Source organism: Monodelphis domestica, chromosome 1, assembly GCF_027887165.1.
Source record: "Monodelphis domestica isolate mMonDom1 chromosome 1, mMonDom1.pri, whole genome shotgun sequence".
NCBI lineage: Eukaryota > Metazoa > Chordata > Mammalia > Didelphimorphia > Didelphidae > Monodelphis > Monodelphis domestica.
In genome coordinates, this window is record NC_077227.1 from 92,613,425 (window position 1) to 92,639,429 (window position 26,005).

Here is a 26,005-nt window from a genome sequence, read left to right on the forward strand (position 1 = left end):
AGCATACTTGACCTCACAGGTACCCTCTGAGACTTGGTGAAATTAAACCCATAACTAGTTCATAGTTCTGGATGGGTAAACTCTATTCAAATGAAAAAAAAAATGTAATGTAATGTAATGTAATGGCAAATGTAATGGAGGAAGAACACTGTATATAAAGAAAATATATTCAGGTGAAGAAATCCCAGAACCAGAAAAAGTACTATGACCAAGAATGTTTGGGTAAAAAGAGATAAGAAAGTAATTTTGTCACTGGGATATATACTAAACACCACCTGAGCAGAAATAGGAAGTAGACAAGTTTAAGAAATAGATTTTAAGTATGGAATAAAAATATAATATAGTAATTATTATCTAGACATCATCTAGGTTACTTTCTCTGCCAAAGGCAGAGTAGTTAGCAACTTCTTCCCTTACCTAGTAATATGTTCATCCTTCAAAAAGGGGACAATGTGTCCATTTTGTTTGTGATTCTAACAAGGAGAAATTGGTTGCTAAGATGAAAATGATAGGAACCACTGGGGGAAAAGAGTAAGCCATGGTCTTGTAAAGTGTGTCCGGGTTTTTAAAAGTTGGAAGGAACTATGGTTGGCAAAGGTATTTAAGGCCAGAAAGAGGGGATTTTTAAAGCTATATTAGGAAAAAGGAGGATCAATGGAGGAATAGGACATTTTTGAGAGAACAAAACAATGATCACAATCAATAAAGAGAAAGCAGAACTACTCTAATCTTATTTTGCTTCTACTTTCTCTGTCAAGGAGAATGACCTTTGCATTGGACATGAAATGAAAAGTATGACTTCTGTGGAAGTGATACCCAACATAAGCAAGGAGATAGTAAGAGTATGCCTACTTGTCATTTATGAATTCAAGTCAACCAGCCTAGATGAATTATATCCCCAAGTACTGACAATTTTGTGAAATATCATGGAAAATGGGAAAGGTGCCAAAAGAATAGAGAAGAACAAATGGTGTCCCAATTCCCAAAAAAATGAGAGAGAAAAAAGTCTGCAAACTATAAGTTAGTGAGTTTGACTTCAAATCCTTTAAAAAATTAAGTTACTAATAGGATGAAATACAATGAAGACAAATGTAAAAAATGATTATTCTTGCACACAACATAACACATAATTTCACAAGTACAAGTGGAAGGATATGGTTAGATGTCAATTATTTTGAACACTGATCAAGTGTTTTTTTTTTTCCTAAACCCTTACCTTCCATCTTACAATGAATATTGTATATTGGTTCCAAGGCAGAAGAGTGGTAAGGGCTAATCAATGGGGGTTAAGTAACTTGTCCACAGACACACATCTCTGGGTCTGATTCTCAATCTTGAGCTACCTCGCTGCCTCCGATCTCATAGTTTTAATGGACCACAAGTTCAATATGGGTAAATAGTGTGGTATGGCAGTCAAAAATACTAATGCAAACTTAGGCTGAATAAAAGGAAAGTAATTCTCAGGAATAGAAAAGTGTCATTCCCACTGAACTCTACTTTCATCAGATCTCAACTAATATACCATGTTCAGTTCTGGATGCCATAGTTAATGAATAACATTTAAGAAGGACTTTGGAGAATATCTAGGAGAGAGTAATCGGGATGATGAAAAGCTTCAAGTTAATGCCGTATAAGGATTAATTGAAGAATGTGGGCATATTGAGCCTGGAGAAAACTAGAGGTAGGGGTAAGACCTGATAATGATCTTCAAGGTTTTCATTTGGTGGGGGGATTACACTTGCTTTATTTAGACCAGAAACAATCATTGGAAATTACAAAGAGATACTGGGGAAAACTCCCTAGTAATGATACCTGACCAAAAGTGACATGTGATGATTCCAGTTGTATGAGTTCTCTCTCCTTAGAAGTCTTCCAATAGACAGGAGGCAACCACTCATCCATTATGATATTCTTGAGGGTTGTCTTCTACATAGGGGTAGGATTGGATAGCCACTGAGGTCCCTTCCAGTTCTCAAATTCTATGAAATTCTGTAAGATGAATTTTCACACTGTGATAGAAAGACAGGTTGGCAAATCAGACCTGCAGGAACTGTGTCTTTGAAGCTCTTGTTTTTTGAAACACTGACAACAGTTTGAGTTCAGATTCGGGACATGCCAAAATTATGATCTGAAAAGGGTGGAATGAACCTGCTGGCTTTTGACATCTGTCTACAGCTGCCAAGCAATAAATAAAAAGGCATTACTCTCTAATCTTTCCTGATAGGTAAAACCACTCTACTGAACAAATGCCACCATGGAATTTGTTACTAATAGTTGCTGTCCTAATTTGAGTAGTCTTTTGTCATAAAGAGTAGAAATCTTGATACACATCCCCTAAAAAATTTATGTGAACCTAGTATTTTGGACTCATGCCAAATCCAAGAGATCAGAATAAAAAAACACTATCTCTGAAGAGCAAGAAGAGGTGATACAATTCCAGACTTCATACTTTCCCAGTTCTCTGTGCCAGTGAGGAGAGTTAGTTGCAACCCCATCAACTCTCTTTCCACCACAACATCCTTGAAGAACAGGCAGAATAAGCAGGACTCCCTTTGAGATCCTGATCATTATTATTTATCACCCATTCATTTCTACTCCTATAATTACTATGGCTCATCAGCTATTGTTATTTCTTTCCCTATATTACTCAACCATAGGTAGATAAGCGACAAACTATCACCATCCCCAAATAAATTTCTCTAATCATCATCCTTTAAAATCCTACTCTACCCATGTTCCACTCCAAACCTGACACTTCTTTGTACTATGTTTTTTTAGAATTTCACTTTGAACCTCTTTCTCTCACAATCTATCTACTTGATCTCCTTGAAAGTTGGCTCCCTTCTGCAAACCAAGACAATATTGAATCCCTGGCCATCTTCTCCAACACTAATTGTGTCTTCATTAATTTATATACTCTCTTTGCTGCTGCCCTTCACCCCACCCCACCCTACATACATACAATAGTCCTGGAGGGCCACTTTCAGACTCTGCCTTTGTACCTATCACTCAGAAACCTCTCCTCTTTTGAAGTTAAAAGATTAAAAATTATACATTAAAGCTAATTTTCTATTTGAAGTTAAAAGATTAATAATTTTCAAATCATGGTATTTAATGAACACAATACCTAGGTCATCTTTCCCCCACCTTGATCCTTTTGTCAGAATTCAGCACCTGAATCACTACCTGCCTCTTCTTCTCAACTCTTTCCTTATGAGTAGTGGAATTCACCATCCATGTTAGTGCTCTCTCAAACTCCTTAGCCTCCTAATTGTTTAATCTCCTTAAAGCACTTGACCCAGTCTTTCATTTTACCTAAACCTCATAAGGAATAGTTGTACTCTGAATCTCACCAGTGTTCTGCTTTTTTCATTAAAAACCCTGGCAATCCTCTATCTAATCATAACCTATCATTCCATTACTTCCATATACTCCCTTCCCCTCACCAATCAGTTCTTCACCCTCACTGAAATAGCTGATTCATCCTCTTCTCCGCATATTCCAAAACCATTACTATTACTCTGATTTCCCTTTCCTATCTTCAGGATTTCAGTCTTCATAATTAATGAATTCAACCTTACACTGTCATCTTCCTTCAAACCCTCTTGTTCTACTACTGCTCATCCAATGCAGAACCCAGCCCTGGATTACTCCTTTCATTGGCTTTCTCCTAGTTATATTCTGCTGAATGGAGCCAGAAGAAGTCACACAACTGTTCCACAGCACATTTGGGTGCATTATAAATTCATGTTATCCAACTTCAGAAAGTCTCTCACTGCAGCAAGGCAATTTTTTCACAACTCCCTAATTTATTTTCTATTTCACTCCCCAGAGAAGCCATTTGATAACTTATCTTCCCTCTTCAAATCATCCACAACTCTCCCTGATCTCAGTTGAAGACTTTGCCTCTCATTTTATTAAGAAAATTGAGATCATTCCGCACAAGTTTTTTTTTTTTTTTTATCTCTCCTCTACACTTTAAAACCCTTTTACATCACTTCCTTATTCTCTCCTCCTGATAATGTTGGTCCTTCTGATTGCCAAAGGCAATACCTCTACATTTTCCTTAGAACTCCTCCCCTCCTATCTTCTTCAGCATGTTGCTTCCTCAACTTCCCCTTCTCTCTAATCTTCAACATCTCCATATGTATTTATTCCTTTTCTCCTGCATTCAAAAATGCCCAAAGCTCCTTCAAACCATTTCTAAAGCTATCATCCTTTATATCTTCTCCCCTTCTCAACCAAACATCTAGGGGAAAAAAAAGTGTGCACTAATTGTCTCCATTTCCCTTCTTCCTTAACCCTTTGTAATATATATATATATATATATATATATATATATATATATATATATAAACTCAACTTTATTATTCAAATGAAACTGCTCTTTCCAAAAATTTTAAATATTTTAAAAGTTTAAAAGTTTTTTTCAAATCGTTTGATTGCCAGATATGATGATCTTTTTTTCCCCCAGTCTTCATTCTTCTTGACCTCTCTGCTATATTTAACATTGATGAACACCCACCTTGCTTCCTGTGTCTTGTTTCCTTTCTGGGTTTTTGTGACACTCCTTTCTGTTCTCCTACCCGAATTTTCTCTGTCATCTTTGCTAAGTCACCATTCATAGCATACCCATTAACTGTGAGCATTCCCCCAAGTCTCTGACCTGGATTCCCTTCTTTCTTTTTGCCTATCTAATATTTACTCAGATGACTAACAAATCTACATATCCAGTCCTCTTCATTTACTTGAGCTTTAGTTCCATAGCATAGTATCTGGCACACAATAGGTACTTAATAAATGTGAGTACCATCAACTGCCATCTTGGCATTTCAAACTGGATGTCTCAAAGATATCTTAAACTCAATATGTCCAAAAGAGAATTTGTTTTCTTTCTCTCCTCAAATCACTCTCTGCTAAAATATCTTATTTCTGTTTAAGATACCACATTTCTGTTATTCTCTCAGGCAAAAAAACTTTGACATTATCCTTGACTTAGTGTCCTGAATTTTTTTAAACCCTCACCATCCATCTTCATATCAATACTATGTATTGGTTCCAAGACAGAAGAATGCTAAGGGTTGGCAATAGAGGATGGGGACTTGTCCAGAGTCACCCAGCTAGAAAATATCTGAGACCAGGTTTGAACCCAGGACCTCTCATCCCTAGGCCTGGCTCTCTAGCCACTGACCCACCTAACTGTCCTCTATTTTGCTTTTAAATATTTTCATAAACTGAAACCTTCCTACTTTTTTCAGTTTATTTGCACGTTCATCCCCTCTACATACTCTGTGATCAAGTGACATTGGAATCCTCAATTTTCCTTAAATAAGACAATTCCATCTTCTATCTTTAGGGATTTTCATTAATTGTCTTGCATGCCTGGAATATTCTCCTTCATCTCTACCTCCTAGCTTTCCTGAATACCTTTAAGGTTAATATAATGTCCCACCTTCTGTACAAATGCTGTCCAGTCTCCCTAAATATTATCAATGTTGGTAACTTCTCTCTGAGATAATCTGCAATGTAGCCTTGTACATATCTTGTTTATGATATTGCCTCCATGATACATCAGATTGTGAGATCTTGCTATCCCTGGTGCTTAACAAAATGCTAGGCACATAGTAGGTGCTTTAAAAATGGACTCTGATTGACCATTTTAAAAATCACTAAAAAATTGCGAAGCTAGTTCACTGGAGAGCAACTAACAGGGAAAACAGCTTAACTTGTGCAGCAGGGTGCAGTTTAACACTGTTATTACATTTATCCATGATACACACATACACAAAAAAAAAACTAAGAACTTCTGTCATAGAGAGCTATCAACAGTCACTGACACCCACATAGCTAGTATGTATCAGAGGCAAGAATTTAATCCAGATGTTCCAACTCCAAAATCAGTCCTCTATCCAATCTGTCTTTTTTGTTTCTAATCATATTAAGAGATACATTAATCGCAGTCTGATTCTACATTTTCATTATTCTGTGCTTCACACGGTTTCATTCTATACACCTGTGACTGAATATGTGCTATTTTAAGTGATAGAAGAAAAAAAATGCTTGTCTGGTCACTTCACTCTTTTCCTGAGAAAAATTGTTACCTATCCTCTGGGGACACAGTAGTGGAGCAGTTATGCTATCTCATTGGGTAAAGAAAGGAAGAAAAATGTAATCTCTGGGCAACTTCTGCCCTTGGTTATGAATGAGGAGCCAGCATTACCACAAAGTCAGATGAGAAGGCCATAGGTGTAGAATAAACAACTTCTTTACTAATTAACAAATTTCATCTGTGTATGACCTATGTAAACAACTGGCTCAAGAAGTTCATTGATTAAACAAATGAAGCTAGTAGCAGCATAAGGTTGGAGACATTTTCTAAAAATTGGGCCATTCCTCCAGGATGCTAATTTGCTGTATTTTCTTATTTGGACTGCTTTGGAGAGAAACTGGTATTCAGTGGTATTATAAAATAATTGAAGAGAAATAGTAGGAAAAGGGAATGATATTATGTGCAAAATTGTATTGTTATTATTTGCTAAAGTTGCAAATTATATTTAAATTCTAAGCTGGTATAAACTTTTCCCTAAGGCAAATGACAAATGGGACCATTAACAACTCCTAGTTGATTTTAAGTATTCAATCAAAAGATGTGCTGCAAAGGGTACCTAAAAATCATTTTTTTTGCATTTGTAGATTTCACCTCAGGAATATTCTCTGCTGCTGGCAAGTAATTATGTCACATCATAAAGAAAAGTAAAAATTGCTTAGACTTTTTAAGAGCCTAAATGATCTCTCTCTGGTTTCCTCCAGCTCTAACATGCTATGAATCTTGAGTATAAAAATTAAATTGTCCATCATAATATTCCTTTACTAATATTACCTCAATTTTTTAAACCTCTCAATTTCACCTTTGTCTCATCTAATGAATTATCTCACATACTGAGTGTAAGATATTATTTCCAAGTTATAAATAAGGTGATAAAAGGCAACTAGATGGCACAGTGGATGGAATCTTAAACTTAAACATCAAGAATACCTGAGTTCAAAACCTGCCACTGTCCTGGCAAATACGTTCACTTCTCACCCTCGGTTTCTTAATCTGTAAAATAAAGATTTTGTTGTTTAGTCATTTTCCAGTTGTGCCTAACTCTTCATTACCATTTTTGGGGTTTTCTTGGTAGAGATACTAAAGTGGTTTGCTATTTCCTTTTCTAACTCATTTTTAAAGATGAAGAAACTTAGGCAAATAGAGGTCAATGACTTTCCCAGGATCACACAGCTACTAAGTGTCTGAGGCCAGATTTAAATTCAGGTAGAGGATCTATCCACTAGCATTTTATACACTTAGCCACCAAAGATACCAAATATTTCACAGTTTTCTTATGAAAGCCAAATAAGCCAAAATATGTTGTGATCCACAAACATTAAAGCACTATGTAAACACTATTATTTTAATAATATATTAGCAAAATTTGATAATACTATATCATCTGACTTGCAAGAAAATGGAAGCTAGAAGAAAGTTGATTTTTTTTTCTTTCAAGAATTAGATATCAGGCATAGGTGGCTCAGTGGATTGAAAGCCAAGCTTCAGAAACAGGAGGTCTTAGATTTAAATCTGGTCTCAGACACTTCCTAGCTGAGTGACCTTGGGCAAGGCACTTAACTCCAATTGCCTAGCCCCTACTGTTCTTCTACCTTGAAACCAATACAGAGTATTCATTCTAAAATGAAAGGTAAGGGTTATTAAAAATGAGATATACTGGACTAAAGAAATTTATTCTTAAAGATATATAGAAACATAAATGGGTTTGTTGATTTCATACCAAGGAAATCACAGAGATGGATATACTATTGAACAGGCATCATCAAAAAGGGCACAATTAAAGAAGAAGCCAGTCCCAAAGTAGAAGAGCATAAATCTTGATAAATCCTTGATTGAAGTAGTGGAGAATTGCTGATATATCTTGCACTCTTAGATAGGAATTATGACCCCTTTTAAATAAAAGACATGTCTTTCATAAAAGCTACTGAGAGCTTGGGAATAGCATGGAAAATGTCAATTGAGGTTGTGTGAATATGGATGAGAAAAGAATAGTGTACTCTCTCTTTCTTGACAAAAGATGGACCATACAATGAATACATAAAGCAATCTGGACTAGAGTCAAATATTCTTTCTGAGCCTCTGCTGTCTTTCTTTTATAATTAAAGTAAACCATACCATTTGCATTGAGGCACAGAAGATTGAATATCGGATTTAGATTCAGGAAGATCTGTGTTCCAATCCTGCCTTTGACACTTTCTAGATATATAAGCCAAGTCACTTACCCTCTATGTGTCTCAGACAGTCCTCAAAATTTAATAGTTACTGAGGGTTGCAAACCACAGAGGTATCAGAAAATGCCAAAGGACTCCCTATGTCAACAAAATCACAGATTTCTCACATCTTTGCAAAGGCATTCTTACTCAGCAGAAAGCATCAAGGAAATAACAAATGATCCTTAGGTGACCCCTACCCCTCCACTCAAAAATCTTCAGTGATTCCCCATTGTTTCCAAATCATACTCCTCTACTTTGCATTCAAGGCATCCACTGTATGGCAACATTTTAAATTTCCAGGTTAATCCACATTATTCTCCTCCACATATTTTAAGAAGTATCCCAACTGAATGACTATTTCCCCAAACAAAACATTTCCTTCTGCCTCCCTGTTCACATTGCTGTCAATGTCATAAATATCCTCCTGAATTAACCTGTTGAATTGCTATCCAGCTAATACATTTCAAGTCCTGCATTCATTCATGAAATTTTATCTGCACTCTTGTTGACAAAGACAATCCCTCAGACCCAGCATAGCACTTGGTTGGCTTTATTTGTCATATATTATTTGGTGCTATGGTTCTCTTTTAATGTATCTTGATCCTTCCCTCTTTTAGACCCTAAGCTTCATGAGGATAGGAAATCTGTTTTATCTATTGTTATTCTCCTAGAGGATAGCTTAGTAAGGGGCTTAATAAACCTTTGTCAAAATAACTTTGCTGTTGAATTACACTGTGGTAAAATCATTCATGTCATTTATGCTCAATTGTTGAGAAAATAGCTATTATATTATCTGGGAAATGGCAGGAAAAGAAAAAAAGGAAGGAAGGAAGGAAAGAAGGAAGGAAGGAAGGAAGGAAGGAAGGAAGGAAGGAAGGAAGGAAGGAAGGAAGGAAGGAAGGAAGGAAGGAAGGAAGGAAGGAAGGAAGGAAGGAAGGAAGGAAGGAAGGAAGGAAGGAAGGAAGGAAGGAAGGAAGGAAGAGAGAGGAGAGAGGGAGGCAGGCAGGGAGGAAGGAAGCTTAAAAATGACCAAAATACTGATTTGGCCAAGAAGGAAGAAAAATGTGGATCAACTCAAACTACACTCAAAATATGCTTATTTAGGACTTTTGTGTTTTAATAGAAATATTTTAAATAAATATGAGATCTATATATTTATTTCATAGGTCTTCTATTTCAATATATCTGTGATTTGTGGCAAATGTATTCCCTTATTAAGTCCTCCATGAAGGAGGCAGTCATATTTTCCCCATTCCAGATCTTTTACAGGGCAATTCTTGGCACAATCAAGTTCTTTTGAGTACTATAGATCTCTCATAGAAGCCCCTTCTGGGGATTGATGAAATGAGCCACAAATGAAGATAGTAACAGCATCCATAAATATGAACATCTGGAGAATCACTCAATGAATATGCAATCCATCTTTCCTCTGCCCGCTGCATAGCAATGGGAATCACCTTTGGTGAGCATATGTTTCCCTCTATGGTGCCTTGCTGGAAGTTGGTACTCAGCAGATCATATAAAAAGTTATCCCCATGGTCTTGGCATCATACATGATTTTTACATATTTATAGGAGTTACCTTGCTTGAGAGGAGCCAATAAAAGTACATTTTATGTTAGTGAACCAAATGGTCTCTTGTAATCCACAAATGCCAGACACACTGACATTTCTATACTTCTCTGGTAATTGTATTACTCTGAAGATGTAATTAGCTATAGAAAATTGTTTGTGCAAAATTGCCTGCTGTCTTCATGTACTGTCATCTAGGACATCCTCAATGTATAGACTATTCTCATAAAGATTATATAGACACAAAAACATAGGGATTTGGATTATAGGTTACTGAGGACTTTTCAGTTGCTTTTCTTCAGTAAGAGTTGTATGGATGATCTTGTCTATTCTTTAGAAATTCTCTTCTGAAATGTATTACAATTTGATGCCTAAAGGCCTTTTAAATTGTATTATCTCTGGTACAGAAGGTGTCAAGTTTGTATACTTTTCCCAGAGTAATTTTCTTCAATTCCTTTGCTAACAATTTAGGATAAAGAGGGAACAGAATCTAACTGCTGATAAAATAAATGGTTTTGGTAATGGTTGGACAACCGTTCCATTTTCACCTCTATTTGTTGTTCTCCTTCCTAGAAATGCTTCTCATGTTTTTCTTCTTGACTTTCACAGTATCAAGAGGTAATATTTCTCATCTTTACTGTTACAATATTTTGCAAATATGCTTTCCTCTAAGCCAATATTACCTTTAGCTGCCTGTATTTCTCCACTTGCCAAGGAAATATGAATTTGCTGTCTCAGACAGCATGTGGACTCAAGAATCTTTTCACTATAGCAACTATTTTGTATTGTTTTTGTGCTCTAAAAATGATTATGCAAATTAACCTCTATTTTTGCCCATATCTCATTTCTTTGTACCAAAAGTTTGTGTCAATAGACTGGAGTTGAAAGTTTATATGACAGGTTAGACTGAAGTTGCTGGGTATACTTGGTCTCTTCTCATTTTTATCATTTCTTCTAACTTTGATTTATTTTTATCTTTTCTTAGTCAATTAATAACATGACAAATGTGTAAGGCATTACATAAAGATATTTGAAGTTTCTAGAGTGAACATTGCTAATTAACCATCCATTAAAAATATGTCCTATTAATTATAAATCTGATTACTACACATCTAGGCTATTACAAAGGACCTATGAAAGGCAGAAAGACTATCTTTAATATTGTCTCTATTAATGATACCCAGAAGACCAGCTATAATTTATGTGATAAAAATAATTTTCACCTTTATATTGCAGATATAATTTTATTCACTGCATTGATTGTGTTTTTGTAGACATGTACTAAATCTTGTGGGTCCAACTGAATGAAATTCATCAAATAGTATTAACAAAATGGAGACTGAGCTTATTCCATTCAAAGAGCAGGGGATAAGACCCAAGTTGAATGCACGTTTATCCCCTGAAAAAAATGCAACATTCAAAAACCTCTTCAGTGCTTCCTCTCTGTTAGCTGCCAACATGCAAATGTACCCCCATCTTTTTTGTGTCTGATGCTAGAATATTCATGGCTTTTGTCTCTAGACTTCAAAAAGTTCATTGTTAAAAATTCAGGACTCTGAAATAAATTTCCACCAATCTGGCATGGAAATTCCTTTTCAAATTATGTTTTTTCAGCTTGAGATTCCTGAAATTGAGATAATGACAAACTGCAGGTTTGTCTGATTAAAGCCATAAAACTAATCTAACCAGAGATGATATGAAGTTTGATTTCAAGATAACCTGTTATTGAAATTGGAAGGTGCCCAGGCACAGGACTCACAACAAAATAAAATATAATCTCCACACCAGAATCCTCATCTTTCATGTCTCCCAAGATTCATGAAATTCAGCTTTTCTTTCTGTATAAAAAGTAATTATTAGAAAACAATTGAAGTGATTGTTTTCTGCTTGCATGGAGATCTGAGCCATTCTGTGAGTTCCCATATCCAAATATTCTTTCAATTATCACTAATTAAAGAGGCCTCATCAAGAAAACCAAAGGTGTTTTGATGTGTTTTTCTTTTATAAACTCAAAAATATCTTTTGTAGAGGCAATTAAAGCATTTGGCTTAATCACCTCGGTAGTTAGTAGCACTAGATTTAATGCTGTATAAATAGAAATAGTCAGAGTGTTATAGCTAACAAATAGTTTTGTTTGTTTGTTTTTAACTCAAAATGGCATCTACCCTAGAAAAGTTGGCAGAATTCAAGGTGTAAATTAGTGGGTTATTTTGAAGTAGGTCTTTCACTCTTCAAAATTAAACCTCTTGAAAATTAAACACAATCTTTATACATCAGGTTAGCTGAAAAGAAGGGACAAAATCCTAAAGACATCACCTCCTCCTCAAAGTATAATCACATAGGGAAGGCTTTTAAGTTACTCCTTTTTGGACCCGAGCACTTGCATTGATACAAACAAAAAATGTGTTTGGTCCTTTGAAGTCGTCTTAAATTCCAGCCTTTTTTGTTATTAAGGTGCACACTAGTTAAGTTTTGTTCTTTGAAGATACTGAGTTTTCATCTATACTAACTAGTTTCATGCACAATTTCACGCTCTTCCTACAGCATAACCATAGAAGATCAGCTCATTGGCCACCAAGTTTTCTTGTTCACAAATGCCTAACAATAGATTTGATATTCACCGACTGCAAGTATGCACAGACTCATGGAAGACTGGAATGAGAAGAGACTTTGGAAATCATATATGCTAACCCTCTCATTTCACAGATGAGTAACCTGAGCCCCTGAGAGCCAGCATGGTTTAGTGGCTCGAGAGTTGGCCTTGCCAGAAGGAAGACCTGTGCTGAAAAATAATTTTCGCTTTGATATTATAGGTATTATAAACTAACACACTTCATTGATTGCGTTTTTATAGATCCACACTAAATATTCCAGGTCTGACAGAATGCACTTCATCAAATAATGGTAACAAAAGCTGCTGAAAGGCAATATGATTGATGCGATAGAAAGCCTGCCTTTGAGGCAGAAAGACTTGCAATGAAGTTCCACCTCTTTACATACTGGGTGTGTGGTCCTGGATAAGTCATTTAATCATTTTCCTTCCTACTTTCCTAACCAACTGCCTTGCAGAGTGAGTACCAATCTACATTGTAAAAGGAAATTTCCTAACCAAAAGCTTCCAATGCCAGTGAAATCTGAAATCTCTCCTAAGAAAATGAATGATTAAATAAATAAATACATGGATAAATTAAAAATGTTAACAAAATCATGGATTAAATGCCCCAGGCATATACTAGCTTTGTTACCAAAGGCAGGTCCCTTTGTGGCCTCAGCCCACTTTTTAAGGCTATAACTCACAGATAATAGTTGGTGGCTCAATGGATAGTGTTGGACCTGAAGTCAGTCATCTTCCTGAGCTCAAGTATGACCTCAAACAATAGCTGTGTGACCCTGGGAAAATTATTTAACATTGTTTGCCTCATGTTCCTCAATTATAAAATGAGTTGAAGAAGGAAATCACAAACTATTCCAGTCTCTCTGCCCAAAAAAAAGTCCAAATGGAGACACAGAGAGCTGGACAGGATTAAAATCATATGAACAAGAATAAAAATTAGTGAAGTAGGTTTGCTTAACAATAGTCCTATGAGCTGATGAAATTAAGTGTCAAAACCAAGAAAAAAGAAAAACTATATGATCTGTGGCAGGAATGGGAGTGGTGGGGTAGAGCAAGTTGCCCAAGATCCCAAAGTTTGTCAGTGACAGAGTGGTACCAGGCATGATGTCTCTTGAGTCTCAGGGCAACATTCTGCTATGCTGTCTTTTCTCCTAAGCACTGAGCAGTTTCTATTTATTTCATTACCCCTAATAGCTCATGCATAATTTTGAATTGAATGACCTATCAGGTCCCTTTCAACTCTAAGATTCTATAATTTTAATTAAATGGAGTGGAAAAGCTTTTATTTCTATCCAGTTTTCCTAGTTCTTTTTTAGCAGAGGTTAGAAACCCATACACAAAATAATTTCACTTAGAATTTAGAGGGCTATCAAATGTTTCATGAAATCACCGAGTACTTACAAACATGAGGCGCGTTGGTATATTATCTGACTGCACCAATGGATTTTTGTAGAGCCATATTTCTTCTGGCTGGATGACTCTCTGAAATGGGTCCAAAAACTCTGTAAACCTGGAAGGAAACAAAGAGAGAGTCATAGGAGACCTAGTCTAACTAGCACATCAATGGGGGAAGGGGGTGCCTGGCTCCAGAAAAAGTCACTGAACAGTCACCATCTGAGAATGTTGCCCAAGAAGCCTGGTTTCTGCTCTTCCCCAGGGCATTTTGCCTTTGAGAGTAATGAAGCAGGCATTCACACACCAAAAGCAACTGGTTTTCAAAAGAGAAATGAAGGAAAAGCTAATATTAAGTCCATGGTGTGAGTGGTCTGAAATTCAGGAGACTTGAAATCTAAGTTCACCTCTGCCAATAGCAGCCTGGGGGATATTGAGTACCTCAACTCTTTTCCCTGGGCTTCAAGTTTTTATTCTGTTGCTAAAAAATCACTTTAAAAGATTTAAGCAATAGCAATCAAGTCGATTAAATGTGTGTATATATTTATATAAACATATATATATATATATGCACACATATATATGCACACACACATAAATATACATACATGTACCCTGTGCCCCATTCATTGCTGTTCTTTAAAGCTTTATGGTTTTTTTGGTAAGATGATATGTGTATATTTTCATTTATATATATATGTGTGTAGACAAATAGATACATATTTGTGTAAATATATATATACACATCTACATACATTCACACAGCCTCATTGTTCTCTAAAGCTCTATAGGTATTTTTTGGTTTTAAATAAAAGATGCGTGTGTATTTTCATGTATATGTATATATAAAGACACATATACATGCATAAATATATACAAACACACACACACATATATATACACACAGCTTATGTTCTATAAGTTTTTTGGTAATAAATATATGTGTATACACATATATACATAGCCACTGAATTTAAGGATTGATTGATATCTTGGAAATCACATGGCTTAATTTTATTTGATGGATGAAGAAACTGAGGTCCAAGAGAGGTGGTATCTCCTTGAACCTCACAGAGCAAATGAGCAGCAGAACACAAATTTCCTTGGGTCTGCCTATACTAAACTAAAATTGTGTCATCAGCATGAAGCAACAAAGTAAGATTTGTTTGGCACAAAACTGAATCTGCTTCAAAAGAAGTTTGGGCAAATTCTAGGGTGTGCTCAATTTGTCTATGTTTTTCCCAAATATCACAAGGCTGCTGTTGACACCTGGGGCTTACTACATTGGTTTGCCTCAATTATAGCCTGAAAACCAAAGTGGATGCCAGTGAAAGCCACTGTTTGGTGACTGAAGTCTTGGGAATTGAGCTGATCTGCATATTCTGAAGAAAATAATCATGCACCATGAGGAGAAAGGATGGATCAACTGGAGATAAAGAAGATAAGGAGAAAGAGTAGGGTCTTTTAAGCAAGAAGGTCACTTCTGGCTTTAAAATAACTTTCTTCCCTGTCTCCTACAATTAAACTAGCCAAATAGCTAGACACCAGGAAAGGAAGAGATAGACTTGAGCTGAAAGCAACCATAGAAATGATCTAGTCTATACCCCTTGAGGCCCTGGGGAATTGAATAATTTACCCACGATCACCCAGGTTGATGTAAAATCCTGGTCTTCTGAGGAAAAACAAGAAAATAATGAAGAAAAGAGAAGAAAAAAGGAAAGAGAATAGCATCTCTATATACTTTGCTACAAAGGGACCAAATTGATGTAGGCATCTCAAGTCTTTAGTTTCATACCCTCCCACACATAGTACCATTCAGAGAGCTTACTCTAAAGCTAACTGGACTATGGAGATAGCACTAATCCTCCTGGGAAAGAAAGGCCAAAGTGAACAAATTAAAAATCCCCAGATGAAAACTAAATTAGAGATCCTAAAAATTAAAGGAGAAATTAATAAAATCAAAAGTCAAAGAAGTATTGAATTAATAAATAAGACTAGAAGCTGATATTTTGATAAAACAAATAAAATAGGCAAGGTACTGGTCTATCTAATAAAAAAGGAAAGAAGAAAACCAAATTAACAGTATCAAAGATGAAAAGGGAGACCTCACCTCGAATGAAGAGGAAATTAAGGCAATCATTAAAAACTATTTTGCCCAATTATATGGCAATAAATATAGCAATCTAGGTGATATGGATGAATATTTATAAAAATAGAAATTGCCTAGACTAACAGAAGAAGAAATAGAATACTGAAATAATCCTGTGTCTGAAAAAGAAATTGAAGAAGCCATAAAAGAACTCCTTAAGAAAAAATCCATAGGGCCTGATGGATTCACAAGTGAATTCTATCAAACATTTAAAGAACAAATAATCCCAATATTATACAAACTATTTGAGGTAATAAGCAAAGAAGGAGTTCTACCAAATTCTTTTTATGACACAAATATTGTACTGATTCCAAAGCCAGACAGGTCAAAAACAGAGAAAGAAAACTATAGATCAGTTTCCTTAATGAACATAGATGCAAAAATTCTAAATAGAATAGTAGCAAAAAGAATCCAACAAGTGATCACAAAGGTTATTCATTATGACCAGGTGGAATTTCTATCAGGAATGCAAGGATGGTTAAATATTAGGAAAACCATTCACATAATTGACCATATCAACAAGCAAACCCACAAAAATCGCATGATTATCTCAATAGACAAAGAAAAAGCCTTTGACAAAATACAACACTCAATCCTACTGAAATCACTAGAAAGTATTGGAATAGAAGGGTCTTTCCTAAGAATAATAAACAGTATATGTCTAAAACCATCAGCTAGTATGGGGATAAACTTGATGCATTCCCAATAAGATCAGGAGTGAAACAAGGATGCCCATTATCACCCCTATTATTTAATATTGTACTAGAAACACTAGCAGTAGCAATTAGAGAAGAAAAATAAATTGAAGGTATTAAAATTGTCAGAGGAGACCAAGCTATCATTCTTTGCAGATGATATAATGGTCTACTTAAAGAATCCTAGAGAATCAGCTAAAAAGCTAGTGGAAATAATCAACAACTTTAGTAAAGTTGCAGGATACAAAATAAACCCACATAAGTCATCATCATTTCTACATATCTCCAACACATCTCAGTAGCAAGAGTTAGAAAGAGAAATTCCATTTAAAATCATCATAGACAATATAAAATACTTAGGAATCTATCTGCCAAGACAAAAACAGGAACTATTTGAACACAACTACAAAACACGTTCCACACAATTAAAACTAGATCTAAATAATTGGAAAAACATCAATTGCTCATGGGCAGGACAAGGTAACATAATAAAAATGACAATCCTACCCAAATTAATTTACTTATTTAGTGTAATACCCATTGAACTACCAAGAAATCTTTTTACTGAATTAGAAAAATATCATAACAAAGTTCATTTGGAAGAACAAAAGATCAAGGATATACAGGGAAATCATGAAAAAAAATGTGAAGGAAAGTGGCCTTGCAGTCCCAGATCTCAAACTAACTATACTATAAAGCAGTGGTCATCAAAACAATATGGTACTGGCTAAGAGAGAGAAAGGAGGATCAGTGGAATAGACTTGGGGTAAGTGACTTCAGCAAGCCGGTCTATGATAAACCCAATGATCTCAGCTTTTGCAACCAAAATCCACTATTTGACAAAAACTGCTTGGAAAATTGGAAGGCAGCATGGAAGAGATTGGATTTAAATCAACATCTCACACTCTACAACAAGATAAACTCAGAATGGGTGAATTACTTGAATATAAAAAAGGAAACTAAGTAAATTAGGTGAACACAGAATAGTATACTTGTCAGATCTTTGGGAAAGAAAATATTTTAAGACCAAGCAAGAGTTAGAAGAAATTACAAAATGTAAAATAAATAATTTTGATTACATTAAATTAAAAAGTCTTTGTACAAACAAAACCAATACAAGCAAAATAAGAAGGGAAGCAACAAATTGGGGGGAAATCTTCATAATAAAAACCCCTGACAAAGGTCTAATTACTCAAATTTATAAAGGCTTAAATCAGTTGCACAAAACAATCAAGCCATTCCCCAATTGATAAATGGGTAAGGGACATGAATAAGTAATTTTCAGATAAAGAAATCAAAACTATTAATAAGCACATGAAAAAGTGTTCTAAATCTCTTATAATTAGAGAAATGCAAATCAAAACAACTCGGAGGTACCACCTCAAACCTAGCAGATTGGCTAACATGACAGAAAAAGAAAATAATGAATCCTGGAGGGGATGTGGAAAATTGGGACATTAATGCATTGCTGGTGTTGTGAATTGATCCAACCATTCTGAAGGGCAATTTGGAACTATGCCCAAAGGGTGCTAAAAGACTGTCTGCCCTTTGATCCAGCCATAGCACTGCCAGGTTTGTACTCAAAGAGATAATAAGGAAAAAGACTTGTACAAGAATATTCATAGCTGCTCTCTTTGTGGTGGCAAAACATTGGAAAATGAGGGGATGCCCCTCAATTGGGGAATGGCTGAAGAAATTGTGGTATCTGTTGGTGATGGAATATTATTTTGCTCAAAGAAATAATAAACTGGAGTAATTCCATGTGACCTGGAACAACCTCCAGGAAGTGATGCAGAGTGAAAGGAGCAGAACCAGGGGAACATTGTACACAGAGACTGATACACTGTGGAACAATCGAATGTAATGGACTTCTCCATTAGTGGCAATGCAGTGATCCTGAACAACTTGGAGGAATCTATGAGAAAGAACACTATCTACATTCAGAGAAAAAACTGTGGGAGTAGAAACACAGAAGAAAAACAACTGCTTGATTACATAGGTTGAAGGGATATGATTGGGTATGTAGACTCTAAATGAACATCCCAGTGCAAACATCAACAACATGGAAATAGGTTCTGATCAAGGTCACATTTAATACCCAGTGGAATTGCATGTTGGTTACAGGAAGGGGTGGTGGGAGGTAAAGGAAAGAGCATGATTCTTGTATCCAATGAAAAATATTCTAAATTGACCAATTAAATAAAATTTTCAAAAAAATAAAGAAAGAAGAGACCAAATAGAAGTCTTGGGAAAGGGCAGTCTGGTCAATGTTGGCTTCATCCCCTGATCCATTTATGATCCCAAGACTAGGCTGACTCAGATACATGATGGATGCTGTGAATTGACTAGCAGAGTCCCTTTTCATTTGTATGATATGGCACTGAATTATCAGCATACCGAAATATTTACTACTTTTCCTTTCCAACTAGAACAAAACAGAGGTTTTCTCTCTCTCTCCCTCTCTCTCTCTCCTTGTCTCTCCCTTTCTCTCCCTCTATCTGTCTCTCTCTTTCCCCCTCGATGCCTCCTCCTCACTCTCCCTCTCTCTCACACACAATCAGATTTTGTAATATAAAAATGCCTCAGGAGCCTGCTTCTTTATTTCCACACCTTTAAAAAGTTAAGTGGTGCCAATTCATAGACCACCATAAACACTGTAGGCCCTTGCCAGAACTTACCCTCAGCCTGTTTTACTCCTCTTTCTATGCCAGAATTTCAAAGGTCTCTTGAAAGCACTTCTCAAAAATATTTCTTAGAGACTGAACGTCAGTTCTTCAATGGAATGAGCTCTGGGTTTGCAAGTGAGGAGTCCCAGGCTCTCCTCATACCTCAGGATCCCTTCCTCATTGTGTGACTTTGGGCAAGTCCCTGGCCACATCTGAGAATCACTTAATGTTGGAACTAGGAAACACCTGAGAATTCACCTAGCCTCATTTTACATCCACCTTACTTTCTAGAATAGGAAACTGAGATTCCCCAAGGGTCAAGTAATTTGCCCAAAGTCATTCATCAAGTCATCTAGAACCATATTTTAGACAGTAGGATTCTCCAGTCAGCACTTTCCCATTCTACTTCTACTCTTTAACTTGGACCTCAGTTCCACCAAAACAAGCCCTAATTAGAAACCTTAAATCACCATTACTTAAATGATTTTATCAACACTTCCTCTCCTCCCTCCTACCAAACAAATAAGGCAATTTAGATTGATTTTTTAATCAAGTGAATTAAAGTGAAATTTGTTGATATTTTTTCTTTTAATTTTGGAGAAATGTATAGCACCACTTGAGATCACAGGGGTCACCTTGGAGCATTGCAAGCCTGTTATTGGGATTCAAGAAAAATCATCCTTTTCCCAGCACTTGCCCTCAAACTCAGCCTTTTTCTTCCACCTCACACAGAGCCTTCTAGATTTCACTCACATTTCTTCCCAGCACAATGCCTGAGTGACAGTGAACCAACACATTTCTTATTTTTTTTTCTGTTAAGTTTTATTTATGGGCAAGGTAGTTACTTTGAAACCTGTTTGCTGCGCACCTTTTGGACAGTAACTCAGTGTAACCAGAGCCAGAATCCATCGATCAAAGCTAGTTCTTTCCTCTGGGAGCAAACACTCCAAGACAAATATATGCTCTCCTTCTGCCTCTCTTCGCCATTCAATCTCCACATCAGAGAATTCAGACAGGGAGAGTCAGGCACACTTTCAAAGAAACTGAGAGAGAACATTTGCTAAGCTAAGAGAGACAGAGAACACTTCCAACAACAAAAACAGTTGGATGATATTAAAGGAACAGAAAGGAATTTTTAAAAGCCTTGTTCCCTGGAAATAGGACTTTGATGAATTCTTTGGGTGTTTGTTGGGTGTTCTTTTAACTTCTGTCTTAGGAAACGGAAAGAAACATTATATGACAATATAGAGAATAGAAATCCCAGTCTTGATATTTAAAATTTGCATATAAATGCCTTAATTCACTTAACAAGCATTATTGAATTCTATATACTTTACCTACTGATTTGTAGGGTCTCAGAAGTGTTGCAAAAAAACATCTTATTTATCTGGAGGTATATGGACCTAATAAACTCACATATCTATAACAGTCAAAGTCAGAGAAGAAGAAAAGGTTTATTAGTAGCCAAAGTAGCATAAAACCCATGCACTTGAATTCTCATTCATTTTATTCACAGAATAAGAAGAGTGATTATGAAAATGTTAATAATACTAATTAAACTTTGAAATGTGTGTGTATGTATTCTTTTACAGAGAGCCTGTTGTTAAATACCACTTACTATAATTCACACAAATAAAAGCCTTGTGGGACACTCAATTTTTAAGAGTGTAAAGGGATCCTGGCCATAAAATGAATGGATTTTTCTATTTACACTTTTGTAAAGGTAAAATTGAATAACAAACACCTCAAATATATACTTATATCTTTGAGTGTGTATATGAATGTGTATTAAAAACACTGAGATGAAAAGTCTTATAACTATTAGTGCTGAACTTCAGTGGTAACCAGGTGCTTTCCCCCAGGAAGCATTTTGATAATGATGCTTCCTGAGAACAAAAATACAATTGTGAATTAAAATTGTTTATTTTATCCCTTTCACTCTTAAGATTTCCTTCAACCATTTATTTACTGCATGATGTTGGCTGAGGTACTTAAACTCTCCAGGCCTTGGATTCTCTAAATTTAAACAGGCAAAATCCACTTTGGTGGGAAAATAGAGTAACACTTTTTATACAAAGTTGGCTTACATAAAAATCCAAGCAGTCTTTAATCAGTTATATTTCAGTAGTTACCTATGAGGATATAAATTATAGTCAGTGTTGGTATGGCACTACCTGTCCTGTCTTTACCTCTCAGAAATCTTCTGATAATAAACAAATACCATATATAGCGCTGGGTAAATTTCCTGGAGAGCAGGAGGAATAGTGGAAAATGTGCTACGTACACTCAAAGATAGTATGACAATTTATGAAAAATATTCTTATTTTAAATCTCTGACTTTAGCAGTACATATCAAATACCAAATATCTGCTTCTATCTGTTCTTATCTACTTTTCTGAAGCATATTACATAAATTGGAATATACCAAACAAAATGAATGGAAGCTTCTAAGTTTCAGAGAATCACTTAAAATATAATTGAAATAAAGGAAAAGAAAAGAAAAAGTAGAATGGAAATATAAGAACATGGAAATAAAAAGTAAGACTAGAACAGAAAAATTATTTCTTCTCTTTGGGCAGGCAAGCAAAGGATGGCAATTAATATTTCATTATAAACCCAGAAAATTTGACTATCTTTTGGTTCTAAGTATTTCCTTTGGTGAACTTACCCCCAGACTAAGATGGCTACAAAAGATATATCCTTCTAGATGTCCCTAAAGTAGCATGAAGAACTATATTCTCTTTTCATTTTTGGCATCAAATAATTAGTGATCATGTCCACTGTGAAGACAATTATGAGCAATTACAAGCTACTTGTTAGCAACTGGTGATTTACAATAGGTTTTGTGTAACATAGTGGTAGTTAGTTGGAATATGTAAGAGGTGGGACTTGAACTCAAATATTTCTGGTTTGGGTATTAGTTTTCTGTCAGCTCTGCCGGTTGCCTTTCAATCATCAAGCAACCAAAAGCCTTGTTCTCTTGCTATACTGTCATTATAGTATGGTCCATGGCAGGGAATTGTCCTTAGAAAGAGATATTTTGGATGCCTCAGTAATTAAAACAGCTAACATGACTTTTATATGGCACTTTTAGGTGTGCAAAGTGACTTAATTATATTTGGAACCCAAACTTCCTTTCCCACATCTTTCTGTACACTGTCTCTGAAATCTCTACCAACTCTCCCAGGTGAATTCTTCCTTCTTCATCCTTCAAGGTCCAGCTCAAATTCAACCTTTTCCATGTAGTCTTCCTTAAATCTCCTACCTCCTCTCAATTTCTACAGTACTTTATTTGCAATTGTTTCATACAATTTCATACTATCCTTTTTATTATAGTTATTCATGGCCCTTTCCTGTTTTCTCTATTGGAGTATAAGCTCCTGGACAGAAGAAACCATTACTCATCCAAGAACAGAGGTTCTTAACTTTCTTATGTTATGGATCCCTTTGGAAATCTTGTAAAGTCTGTGGATACTTCAGAAAAATGTTCTGAAATGATTAAAATAAAATGCATATTCTTACAAATGAAACCAATTATATAGAAATTCAGTTATCAAAATATTTGTAAAACAAGGTCACAGATCACAAGTTAGCAACTCCTTACTGGGGCATGGCACCATGATTGGCACAGAGTGGACACTCAGAAAATATTTATTGAACTAAAACAAATTTACATTTGCCAAAACCAGGAAGAGTATTTCTCTATCATATAATCATTGTCATCTCCAGTTCAAAAAGAGATAACTAAAATTCTGCCTGAGAAGGTACAAATTGTCTTGTCCTTCCAGACTTTCTAACAAGTTTCCAGTTCCCAAATGTACCTTCTAATTAAGGGGAAAATAGGGAAGAGAAATCAAGAAGCATTTACTACATATGTGCCAAACACTGTTCTAAGTGCTTTATAAATATTTCCTCGTTTTATCCTCACACATGCTCTGTGAGGTAGGTGTTATTATTATCTCTGTTTTACAGATAAAGAAACTGAGGCATACAGATGGTAAGTGACTTGCTGAGGGTCATACGATTAGCATCTGACTGGATTTGAACTCAAGTCTTTCTGACTCAACAGTCCTCCCTGGCTGCCTCTGTGCCTCAGGGACTCAGAATTCTTTTCATTGAATTTTTCTTCACCGTGAAAATCCATCAAATACTTATTAAGCCATCTACATACCAGGAATCATAAACTGTTTTTTATTTAGGTCTAGATTTATGATTTCCTTTGTATGGGGAAATCTCTGTGAGGAAATTTCCTATTCATTGCCACTCAGCCCATGCTCTCTAACATCTCTAAGGCTCTAGTAGGATCACTAAGAGGCTGGTGCTTTATCCAACCTGCATAGCTAGAATACTTCAAAGGTTAGACTTGAATCCAGGTTTTCTTTTCTGAGAAGATGGTGCTCTATCTTTAAATGAAAGCACAGCCTCTCTTTAATAAAACTAAGGATGCAAAAGTCCTGGTATCATTTTCATTACTAGTGGATCTCTTTTAATGAACAGCTAGGTGGCTTTGAGAATATAGAGTTGGGAGTCAGAAAGACTCATCTTCCCAAGTTCAAATCTGGCCTCTGACACTTATTAGTTGTGGGATCTTACGCAACTCACTTAACTTGGTTGCCCTCAGATTCCTCATCTGTAAAATGAGCAGACAGGGAAATGACAAACCATGACAGTATCTTTGTCAAGAAAACCCTAAATGGGCATCACAATGAGTCAGACATCATTGAACATTACTAGATAATAAAAAGTTCTTTTTCAAGGAAATTCTTAATTCTAAGGATTTTAGATTTATCTTAATGTTTTCCTGTATTGGAGGGATGCTCAGTTCATTTGCAGCTAGACCTACCAATGTTCAGTAGACCATTTCCCACATATATACAATTTTGGGAAATCATGTGTCTTAAAAGTCAGGAGAACTAGGTACTGGCCTTAGATCTGTTACTAAATAGCTACTGTGTCTTCAGGAAAGTCTTTCTGTCCTTGGCTCTTCATTCATTTAAAGAGCAAAGTCTTATCCAAGGGAGAAAGATCTCTGTGAGTTTCTGACAATGGAAGGAGTATGAGAGGGAAAGGTTTAAAATGAAGAGAACTTTGTTAAGAATAGAACAAGGATTTCAGAGGGCACAGTGAAATGGGTGGGAATATATGGAGTATAACACCTGAAGGATTGGATTGATGTGGCTATATCTCTAATGCCTCATCCCTCACCAAGAAGTTGGACTTGTCCATTCATCACCCACACATAATTCCAACAAAGTGATTCACTGTTAGGAAAAATCATTAATGCTTTTCAGTTTGAAAGAAGAAAAAAGCTAGACATGGAAAAGAAAGGTTATCAAGAAAAGACTAAGAAGGAAAGCATGCTTTTTAATTGCTCTATTGACTTTTCCTCTCCAGTGAGTTGATCTCCCTCTCAAAAGAGAATAAATTTGCAAATGGGCATTAAATGCAGCCAGCAATACAATCAGGAATTCTCCAGTGCTTGGTAAGAGAGTACTGTACCGCATTTTCTATTAAGCCAGGGAATGGGGATGGGAACTGGGATGAGCCTATTGATTAAGTATCCTCACATCTAATAGCTCCCCAGGCTTTATACTTAGATAGAATAGGTCTTAGCTGTCCATGTGGAATGACTTCAAGGATGCCAATGAAATCCCACTGACAAAAATGTCTTCCTCGTTTGCACACTAGTGCTTAAAATCTCTTTAAAGATGAGATAAATCTCCCATGATCAAAGTGTCTTAAAGTGAGTGTCCACCTATGGCAGGATACATTGATCGATCAAAAGAACAGAGGACTTGGAATCAAAATCCTTGAGTTCAAGTTCTGGCTCCATTACATTATACCTAAGAGACCATAATTTCAACCTTTTGTGACTTTTGCTTTCCTTACCTTTAAAAAGAAGGTGATTAAATTATGTGAGAACATAAAAGTTGATCGGAATTTCAGAGGCTCATATGTATTTAAGAATCCTGACTATATAACTTCCGGGTAATCATGGCTGCAATCTAGACGCGGCACGTTTCCTCTCCCCAGCACCGAACGAAATAGACTACATCAAAGGAGCATAAAATCACCTTTGGAGGAACAGAAGGACTCCCCAGTACCCCACAGAGGCAAAGGTACGTGGGGCTTGAACATTTCCACACTAAAATAAGAAGGAAAAGCTTGCACAGAAAAGTGAACTGAGCCGCCCTTCTCCCACCCCACCTCCCCCACTAAACCAGAGTGAGCTACCTGAGCGCTCACCGGGACAGCGAGTGAGTGGGGAGCGTCTCTGTCTGGGGGGGCACTCCAGGGTCCTTGGGATCTGGGGACTGCCAGGAAAAAACGTCTCAGGGCGCTTTCACTGGAGAAGCCAGCGGACTTCGGGCGGGCTGCGCTGAACAAGGCGCACGGATTATCTGGGCGGAGCTGAATACCTGGGCTCGGAGGCTGGGAAGAACTAGTCTGAAGCAACCTAAATTCACAGAAAAACCACTCTTATAACCCAGACCCCAGACCAAAAAGGAAAGGGAAATAAAACCACCAAAGGGATGGCTCACATGGCCCAAAATCAAGCCTCCAGGAAGAAAGGGAAAAAAGTGACTATTGAAAACTTT

General features: G+C 36.2%; 1 protein-coding gene across 2 annotated transcripts in view; it reads right to left on the bottom strand.

Moving 5' to 3' along the window:
* PLPP4 (phospholipid phosphatase 4) overlaps window positions 1-26,005 on the bottom strand; it is a 214,206-nt gene that overhangs the window by 134,888 nt on the left and 53,313 nt on the right. For both annotated transcript variants that reach the window (XM_001376673.5, XM_007478903.3), the window contains exon 2: window positions 13,906-14,014. In XM_001376673.5, coding sequence (XP_001376710.3) covers window positions 13,906-14,014 — 109 coding nt within the window. The remainder of the gene's footprint in view (window positions 1-13,905; window positions 14,015-26,005) is intronic.